The sequence below is a fragment of the Propithecus coquereli genome, unplaced genomic scaffold (genome assembly GCF_000956105.1).
Source record: "Propithecus coquereli isolate 6110/MARCELLA unplaced genomic scaffold, Pcoq_1.0 Scaffold208, whole genome shotgun sequence".
Classification (NCBI taxonomy): domain Eukaryota; kingdom Metazoa; phylum Chordata; class Mammalia; order Primates; family Indriidae; genus Propithecus; species Propithecus coquereli.
In genome coordinates, this window is record NW_012145856.1 from 2,775,042 (window position 1) to 2,785,488 (window position 10,447).

Sequence of the window (10,447 nt, forward strand, 5' to 3'; positions counted from 1 at the left end):
TGGTGATTAATATTTTGAAAAAAAAAAGTGATTGGAATGATGCCAAAATTTTAGTATCTTTACTTTAAACTAGCATTTCTTAAACTGTAGTAAGTATCTCCAGAAAAGATAAGAAAGTTATTAGCCTGTTAGAGGCAGAAATAATTGAAGATGAGCCTCTGCTTCACCTCTACATGAGAGCTATGCTTTATTTTGTAACATCTAGAAACTTACCTGAACAGAAGAGCATCATCTGTTAGAAATTTTGGCAAGTTGGAGTCTCGTAAAGCTCTTATTAATACCACATCTTCACTTAGGTCTGGGTTCTCTCTTTTTAAAGATCTAAATTTGAAAGGAGTATTTCAGTTAATATCACAAGAACATAAGATTGAACATGATCTTCTAAGCCTGTGGGTCAGGAATTCTGCTTGTAGAAAGCTGTGGAGGGCACCCTGAGTCCCTGAGGATTCCCGTTGGAGGGAGGACGGTTTTCCTTCTGTGCTCAGCATCCATCTCCATAAGTCCTGCACTGGCTGCACAGCCTTGAGGAGAATGACAAGGACATCTTCTCAACACCGCCTTGCTCTTATCAATCCATACTTTATTACAACCTGAATCTACAGTCCCCTGAATACCTCATGATGACTCATGTAACTGTGACTTTCTTTTCTCTCTTCCTGAATGCCCTGACTTGCTCTTTGCCTGCTCTTATTTCCCCTTCAAAGCCCAGCACAGTTACTCTGGTCTCTAGAAAGCTCCTCTATCCTCTATCTCCCTCCTCAGCGAACCTTGGGCGCAGCGCATCACTGCCCTCACCACACTGAATCGTAGACGACTGTGCATTTGTCTGTCTCCCTGCTGCGCTGTGGTTGTGCTCTTCCAGTGCAAGAGCATCTGAACTTCTTAGTATCCCTAGTTCTTACGTGGCCATTCCATAAAGAGGAGACATACTGAATCTGTGAGGTTAAAAGAAAGAACAGAGGGCAGGGAAAGGCAGGGAGATTTGTGCAGAGCCCATGGATACAGGAGCCAGGCAGAAGGGACCCTGGATGTGCAGAACCAAGCCAGTGTGTCATGGTCTGAGAGGAAGGACTAGAGAGAAAATATGTGTAGATTCCCTCAGAGGATCTGCACAAGTCGGGGATTCCAGACACAGTAGTTTCAAGAAGTTATAAAGAGAAAAGTTGGGGCCTTGAAAGAGAAAAGACTCTTGCTTTAGTAGAAACTAGAAACAAGTCTTGGATCACACTGTAAATACAGAGGTGAAGTTTATGTCATAAGCTGAACTGAAAACGAAATGATGAAGTTTCTTTTAACTCTTCAGACTCTGTCAGGCAAAGTCCAACTGAACTGTATGACTGACCTTATCACACGTTCATAACACACAGGGTACCTTTGAAGTCCAGTCATCCTACCTTATGGTGGCGAAGGGTTTTGTACGCTAAAACCCAATGTATGGGATGAGTTCAGGGGAAGTGAAAGTTAGCCAAAGCCTGGCTGGGGTCAGGTTCAGTCTGAGGGCATCCATGTCAGGACCCACAGAGAAGAACTGTCATGGGGTGAGGGGAGCAAGCCCACTGCACTTTGTCATGGCAGTGTCAAGGCAAGAATAATGACAACAGCAGCTGCTAATATTTATCAAGCACTTACTGTGCACCAAGCATTGCTTCAAGAGCCTTCCATGAGTGACCTATATAATGCATTTAATGACATGGTTTGGAATTTCGCTCTTGACCACTTTGGCTTCTTACCCAGCCATGACGAGGACAGACTTCACAGCTCTCATGCCAAAGTCGTAGTGATCCTGCTGAGAGAGCTGTTCACTGCATAGCTTATACATCTGAGTCATTTTTCTTGCTAGTATTTTACTAGATTCAAATCCTTCAGAATATAGAATTACCTAGAATAGAAAAATATAATGTGATGCTTATTATATTGTATAAATAACAATATATTAGCATAATTCAAACATATTCAAAATCTACTTTAGGCATTATACTTTTCCAAGTTATTATATCATTTAATAAAGAAAGGTGAAGATTTAGGGAAAAAGGTTTCTGGGCCACCTGCTGGAAGGCAGAGCACATACAGGGATACCTAGGCACTGATTCTGTTTTCCCTCTATAGATGAAGATGTGGCCTTGGTGACATTTGGTTCAGGAAGCAGCAGAGCCCAGTGTTTGAAAATGTTCCCGTCATAGAGGTTGGATGGTATTAGAAGGTCTGAGTACAAAAGCAAGAATTGAGCTTCTCTGATCTGACAGGAACGCCACCCTGGTGGACAGTATCAGTGATCGCCATTTGCTTCCTTAGGTTCCCTGGGAGGCAAGGGAAGCTATGCAAAGATTTGCAGCCTCTTTTCTGCCCTTGTTCTGACAAGTTTCTGCATCCTTGGTTACAGTACTCAGGTGATGCCTAGTGTCTTGGACAGTGGAGGTGGGAGTGGACCTTACCTTCTATCCATAATCTGCCTGAAACACTGCAGTTGGCCCCAGAAGCAGGATTTGAAACGAGGTAGAGATTTCTCACTGGGGTCTATTTTGCTTACTGCTCTATCCCTACTGATTAGCACAGTGCTCTGCACACAGTAGGTGGTTAAAAATATTTACTGATGTCAAACCTGGTTCATTCAATCTCTAACAACAACAGGAAGAGCACCCAGAAGACTGGATTTTTAAATTTTTCCAATTCATTACTGAGTAACATAACAATAGGGCAAAAGCATGAGATATGAACAACATGTTAGACTGGGTTTTACAGCTGGTTTTCTTCCTACTAGTTTGGGATAATGTGCTAGTCATTTATTGTCCCTGTTCACAGAGAACAAGAGTTAAGACATCACCTGCCTTAACTGTCCCCCACTCCACCATGCCTGCATGGGGTGCTGGGGACCCATGAGATGCTGTGAGCATTATATTAATATAAGTTGTCATTTTTCTAATGATAGGATTTGGCATGGTCTACTCTATTCTAAGCAATTAGTTTTAGTTCGTATAGAAGAATGTTTAAAATTAGCTGTTATCAAAGGAATTTATTAGCCGAAGGGGTGATCTGTGCTTTCTGAGAAATTCCATTCTAAAATGGGCAGTGTCCTTTGCTATGAAGTGCAACACTGAGCACAAGGGGCCTTCCGAAGTCCTGAAAATGCCTTATATTTTGGTCTTGGTGGTCACACAAATGAATACATGAGCAAGAATTCACTGAGCTGTACACTTAATGAGCTGTGCACTTTACTGTGTATAAATTATACCTCAGCAAAAAGTGCCAAGAAAAATATGTGTAAAATTTAGCTGGGTGCAGTGGTGTGTGCAGTGCTGTGTGCCTGTAGTGCCAGCTGCTCAGGAGGCTGAGGCAGGAGGATCACCTGAGCCCAGGAGTTTGAGTCCAGCCTGGGCAACATAGTAAGACCCCATCTGTAAAAGAAAAAAAAACAAAAAACCAAAAACTAAAAAAGAAAAAAATGTAAAATTTAAATATATTGATTTTCTTGGTTAGTATTTAAATTCTTGGCTATGTAAAGCCAGTTTAAATAGAAGGATGCTTAGGTAGATACAGAAAAAACAAAAACAATCATAAATAATTTATTAATGATCACTATTTTTTACTAAGTTGATACAGATTTACAAATCTATCTTTGCCCTCCATCTTAGTGATTAGCACTGCTTCTACTCAACATCACTTGACTCTAACAAAAAATAATGTGCAAAGAGAAGTGAGGCTCATACTGTCTTTTTAGAACTAATCCAGACATTTTAATTCCTAGAGAGGAACTGATAAACCCCAATGAACTTGTTAATTAACTTCAGTGATTGTTTCCAGTTTTAGGAGTCTATATATATTACAGACATCATTTTGGGCATTATGGATATAGCAATAAACAAACACACAGAAGGAAATTTTCTGTATGATAACAATCATATCTACACTTAAGAGCAAACAATCATTGTAGCCATTATTAGGGTGCATTCAGAAAGGAATCTTCCTACCTCCATAGAATTAAATGGTAAATAAAAGAAACAAGCTTACATTTTTGCTGCTTTATAATGTGAAGCTCACCTCTGCAATCAAGGCATAATTTGGAACCATCATTGCAAATGGTCTAAACAGGGCTTTTAAATTATCTGGCAATTCGGTTCTGCCTGCATATCCAGGATTCATTGTGATGAAGGCTGCGCAAGTCATAACCAACTTTATTTCCCGCCCCTCAAACATGAATCTAGAGAGCTGTTCAAAGAGAAAGTATAAGTTAACACTCCTCCAGACATTTGTAAATTCTTTCACAAAATTATTATTCAGTAGCATGACTCATGCAAAGGAGCATTGAAGCAAAGACTGCTGATTCCTGCCATTGGACAACAGGGAACATTTCTCTCCTGATCGTGTCCTGCCTACTTCCAGTCTCTTCTGTGTGCAATGTTTCCTGCTCTCTGACTCCCTGACCCTACCTTGACCAAATTGTCTCTTCCTTCCTGGCCCAGTCCTGAAATCTTCTAGGCCTTGGCATCTTTTGCTCCTCAATTCAGCTTGGACTTAATGACCACTAAACCTCCACTCCCACTTTCTGGTATTCCCCACAAAATTCCATTGTAGCCTCAGTCCTTGGGTGGTTAAGGCCCGACTGTCACTGTCTTTGGCACCGCTCCTTCACTTTCACTCAACAGCAAACACCATTGAGCACCTGTTGCAGGTGAGGCGCTAGGTTAGACATGGAGGCACAGAGCTGAGGGAGACTCACTCTCAAGCCCTTGACAAGCCACTGGGCTTGCTGGGGGAATCAGCCTGGAAACCATGACTGCACAATGCAACAAATGCTATGGTGGAGGTGTGTGCAAAGCCCATGGGGGGAACAGGAAGCATGCTCGAGACTGAAGAATGAAGAGGGACATTCTGGGTAGATAAACAGGGGTAGCCACTCCAGGAAAAGGAGAAGGAGCAAGAAACAACACTATATGTTCAAGGCATGAACAGCAATTCACTTTCCTAAAGGTAACATTTCAAAGGGAAAGTATAGCTAGGCCAGTCCTGCACACTAAGCTAAGGAATTTAGATTTTGTCCCATGATTGGAGGGAAACAGAGAAGACTTCTAAGCAGAGTGATAAGATCAAAGATGGCAGTGGAGGGGTTGGGCATACTATGGACAGTGAGACTAGTAAGGAAATGTCACTGAGGAGATGGGAGCCAGAATTCCAAAGGTATAAGTGGGGAAGAGAGACATCTAGAGGAAAAAATTAGTAGGATTTGATGAAGGTTTAGATCCTGGGATTGATAGTAGTGGGTCAAATCCAAAGCGAAGTCCACCTTTCTAGCTGGGCCACTGGATGAAGGTTCTGTTAACAAAAATGAGGAATACAGGGGAAGACCAGGATGGAGCTGGGCGACGCGTCTCATTCTGGAGGTGATAATGCTCGGAGGTACAACTGGAGACCAGTCCTGCTGTCACTAAATGCCTGAGAGTGCTAGCCAAATCCCCCCATTTCTACGCTTTGGTTTCTTCATCTATTCAGGAGATATATCCTACTCCACTGTCTCATTTGGTCGCTGGCACCTCGAGGACGAGGTTGGTCAATCTCAGGTACTTTCCTACCTACTTCTGCCCTCACGGGGCTGCCCTCCAGCTGGTCATCCTTAATCCTTCCTCTACTCTCTCTGGGCCCTGCCCCTGTACTCCCCATACTTTGCTCTCAGCTAACTGCTCAGTAAGATGGTAATGACTTACAAGTTATGCTACATCTTGAGGCCCTTGTATTTAATATAGGCCTCCCCAGAGTATGTGGGAGGCAGGAGGAGGGAGTACAGATGAAGGAGCTCAGACTTTAGGGTCCCATAGATTTCGGTATGTATCTTGGTTCTATAGTTTCTGTGGAAATGTTTTCTTTAACTTCTTTGAATCCTTTTCACCTATAATCTTGGGAAAATAATATCTATTTCTCATAGGTTTGGTGTAAAGTTGAAATAAATGTAAGTACATACAATAATGACTGTACAATCTAGCAGCTCATTAGAGTCCAATTCATGCTTTCTGTTTATTTGTTCTATAATTTGCTTTTTTGCCAACATGATCATCCCCCAAATATTTAACTCTTTATCAGGGCACTTTCTCATGAGATGGCCTCTGCCCCTTGAGCTAGAGCTGAGTCCGTTGTTGATGGATCCTGGGAAGGTCTGGTGCTCTTCTGAAAGGGGCCAAGGAAGTAGTGGCGGACCCCTGAGGTACTTGGGGCAGTGGCTGTTCCGGTTTGTACAGGCTGAATATCAGTGTTGCCCATTGGTGAACGAATCTCAGAAGGTCTTAACAGAGTGGTAGGGACGGGTCCCATCCTTCACTGCCACCAGCTTCTGAATGGAAAACCCCTTCTCCAGGGACATGCTTATAAGGGGCTAAAACAAAGTTTAACAGGACCACTTCGCTATCTTAAATTTTCCAGTCCAGGGAGTTCTGGAGAGTCAAGCTTCCCTTGGGTTCTCCAGGACTCCTCCCGTTTTCCCACCAGCAGTAGGGGGACCCTGGGGGCCATGATAAAGGCTGTGCGGCTGCAAGAGGCAGTGTCAGGAAAAACTGGCGAAGAAGTAAATGTCAAAGGCAAGAACAAGAGAGGTGAGGAGGACAACAGGAGGTGGAAGGCGGAGGACAACAGGAGGTGGAAGGCAGAGGACAGGGTGTGTGTGTGTGTGTGTGTGTGTGTGTGTGTGTGTCTTTCAGGGTGGGAAGAACAGAGTTACTTGAGGGCAGGAACTGAGTCTCACAATCTCTGTATTCCCAGGGCCCAGCATAGCATAGTGACACACACGTGTTTCTCTGTGTTGCCTAGATGAGGAATTAATTCACCCAAGTGAGTCCTGTTGGTGTAGTACCTACCAATTACATTGAAAACATGAACCAGACAGGCTAAAGTTAGTTAGCAATGTCCTTCCTAAAATGCAACATTCTGTGCGTTGATTACAAACTTAGAAGCGACAGTTGCCCAATGCCTTACCTTTGCGGCTTTGGCGTTTCTAATGGTAATGAGCTGCTGCGCAATGACTGACAGAACTTCTATGTCAATTCGATTAAATTCATCAAAGCAGCACCAGGCCCCTGACTGTGCCAAGCCACTGAAGAAGCGACCCATCATCTGAAATCAAAATAAAGCCATTTAATTTTGTATTGTACAGTCACCTCCTTCAAAAGTTACCTTTTGAGCTGAACTATTAAGTAGAAAAGAGATAGTATTTGCAGATAAGCAACAGTTTTACGTGAATACTGGGCTATGTCTTTTTGCCTCTCTCTGGGTGATGTGAATCTAATTTTATTTTTAAGTAAAATAACAATCTGACCAATTTTCCTTCTTTTTCATAACCCCCACTTATCTACCTCTGCAAATCCTGACAGGTTCTCAAAGACTCTAACAGATGGAACAGACAAACTTAAGGTCTTAAAAAAATTGAAAAAATTTACTAATGAAAGTTTTCATTGTCTTTAGAAGGTAGGCAGTGGATGGCACACAAGAACTCCTGAGCAGAAGGCATAGCTGCACAGGCTAACATAGTGGTTTTTAATTTTTTCTACAGCAGAATCCTAATGGTGGAGAAAAATGAATATGTACTTGTGGCATCTAAAGTGTAGAATTTCTTCGGGGACTTGTTAAGCATTATACAAATATTGCATTATACTATATGTCTATATATCTTTAAAAATAGAGCTAATGTTTTTTCTGTTTCAAGGTGGTCAATTGAACATACATACACTGCTACTTCTTCCTCCAATTCTCACAAATCACAGAAAGACTAAAAGCTCTATGTCTACACTTATATCTGCACCTGACCAATAAAACCACAATGGAAAGGGAAACCAGCAGCAGGAAGAAAGTTTTGAAAAAAACGCTGGAAGATGAACAGCACATGGAAACAGCCTGGCCAACTGAGAAGGGAAAATTGTAGCCCCAAAGCAGAGGGAGGGAAGAATTGCCCTTCAATGAGGCCTCCAAGAAACTCCAAACCCAACATCAATACATACAAGTTGCAATGCATGCAGTGTCAATACATACATGCAAGGAAAGCAGACACAGGTCCTTCGGCGATCTTTGGGAATTAGCCAAAGATCAACACTTGGAACAATCAGCTTTACAGGTCCCTCCTTTCTCTGTCCTTCCTTCCCCCCAACCCCAGGTAGAGAAAACAGGGCTCTTGAGATTTTAGTGCTGACTTTCCCACCAGACTAAAACCAAGGACTGCCTTTTAGAGGAAGGGAGGAGATCTGCCATGGGGAGATATTAGGAAATATTGGGAGAAGAAATTAGGCTTGGAAGATAAGGAAAACAAAGGAGAGAAACATGATTCCAAACTTCCACTTTAGTCACTGAGATTCAAAAATAATAAAGGAAAGCTTCATCCAGGAGTGAAACCCACTGAAATGTATTATTTTAGAAGGAAAATATTTATTATTTGGCATTTAATGGGGACTTTTCTGGCTTCCTGGCTGCTCCATGCCCACACACTCTGTGGGGAAGCCTGTTGTCCACACATCCTATACTCCCACAAGGAAGGAGCATTTTGGGGAAATAAGCTGTTCACACTAATCAAATTAGTCTTTCATCCATACTTATAAACCAATAAGTGGACATCAACAGGCATTTTGGAAAAATCAACAGCAAGAAATAGAAGGAATGAGAAGAATGAACTGAATAAGCAACCTTGGAGGAAAAGGAGATAATTTATGGAACAGAAGAGGTATTAAAAAGAAATTTACATGGAATTCTCAGAGAGATTTGAGAGGAAACTGGATCCCTAAAATAAAACAAGATGCTCTATAAAAAGGAATTAGTCAGAGATAAGAAACAGAAAAAGTCTCTGCAAATTAATAATAATATAGTCAAGAAAAGAAAAAAATTAACTGGATGCACTGGACGATAGAATGAAGAGGACTAAAGACCAAGCTGGTACTCTGGACAGCAATGCTGAGGAACTCTTCCATATTGTAGAGCAATGGTCTTTATACTTAGGGTATGCATACTCCCTGGGGTACATGAAGACTTCCCAAGGGATATTTGTGGATGGGCAGTTTTAAAGGAAGTAACAAAGAAAATTCCAGATCATTATCTTTGATATAGTCTCTTTGCTAAAATTTATCTCCTTGAGAACATGTCTGTAGTCACACTGTTTCTTCACAAGGGCCCTCTTTCGCTGCCACTCCTGGTTGCACGGTTTGTGCCTGGCTGAGGAGGAGCGTGGGGCTTAAAAATCCAGTCTTCACATGGCTTTGTCCACCAAGTCATATGCCACAGGAACAAGGGCTCAGTAGATGCCACTGGCAGCCCTGCTCTCATCCAAACCAAATCTTACTATAGTGCATTGCCCAGGATGCAAAAACCTCCAGGATGCCAAACAACGGAGTAATTCCAAATATTGATCTTGAACAAAGAAATGCTTACAGTGACTGATTAGATAACAAATACTTTTATCAATCAGGTAGTTTCCAATTCTTTGCTTTCAACAAAAGTGAAGGAGAGGTTGATGACTGTAAGCCAAAGATAACCAGAAACACACCTATAATCAAACACAATTGGGTTTATTACTTGCTGCAACGAGGGAGACCACACACTATGGGGAAACATGAGAACCATGAGGAAACCAAGGGTTGTTTCAGTAAAAGGACATTAGGAGGGCTTGTTATAGGTTTGGGGCTTGTATTAGGAAATTTTGGGAGAAGATTCAATGAAGAAGGGTTTTACTTTGTATATTAGTTTTCTAGCACTGTTGTAACAAATTGCCATAAACTGGGTACTTAATGCAACAGAAATTTACTCCCTCACAGTTCTGGTGGCTAGAAGTCTGAAATCAAGGTGTTGGCAAAGACGTGCTCACTCTGAAGGCTCCAGGGAAGGGTTCTTTGCCTCTTCATAGCTTCCAGCGGTTGCAGGCATCCTTGGCGTTCCTTGGCTGGCACCACATCACTCTAATCTCTGCCTCCTTTGTGTATTCATGTGGCCTTCTTCTCTCTGTGTCTCTATATCCACATTTCCCTCTTCCTTTAAGGGCACCAGTTATTGGATTAGGGCCCATCCAATTCTAGTATGGCCTCGTATTAATTAGATTACATCTGTAAAGACTCTATTTCCAAATCAGGTACATTCACAGGCACCAAGCATTAGGCCTTTAACATCTTTTTGGGGGACACAATTGAACCCACAACACTCTGAATTAAGTGCTGGTAGAAAGCACGGACAATTCTACGTTGGGTGTCATAATAATGCTGCTCTAGGAGGCTGACGGACAGCTGGCTGAAGGTGTTATCAGTAAAGATGTAGCAGTTACCGAGATTAGCCGGGAGAGGGCGATGTTAGGCCATTTTGTGGTTTGGACAGCGTTTTGTTTGTGTCTGTTCTCAGATATATCGATTATGGTGTGTTTTTATGTCTTGTTCCACAGTGTACACAGAGACATGTTGGTGGTCTGTGAAATTGTGTTCAAATGGAGAAGGTAATAGCCTGT

General features: G+C 42.1%; 2 protein-coding genes across 2 annotated transcripts in view; both read right to left on the bottom strand.

The window, feature by feature from the left end:
* The window catches only part of DNAH6 (dynein, axonemal, heavy chain 6), a 318,529-nt gene that overhangs the window by 154,528 nt on the left and 153,554 nt on the right, over positions 1 to 10,447 (bottom strand). The window contains exons 29-32 of the mRNA XM_012644194.1: positions 6,955 to 7,092; positions 4,036 to 4,203; positions 1,731 to 1,879; positions 214 to 321 (exon numbers count right to left, since the gene is read on the bottom strand). Coding sequence (XP_012499648.1) covers positions 214 to 321; positions 1,731 to 1,879; positions 4,036 to 4,203; positions 6,955 to 7,092 — 563 coding nt within the window. The remainder of the gene's footprint in view (positions 1 to 213; positions 322 to 1,730; positions 1,880 to 4,035; positions 4,204 to 6,954; positions 7,093 to 10,447) is intronic.
* LOC105810247 (nucleolin-like) overlaps positions 7,149 to 10,447 on the bottom strand; it is a 5,921-nt gene continuing 2,622 nt past the window's right edge. The window contains 1 exon segment of the mRNA XM_012644186.1: positions 7,149 to 7,165. Coding sequence (XP_012499640.1) covers positions 7,149 to 7,165 — 17 coding nt within the window.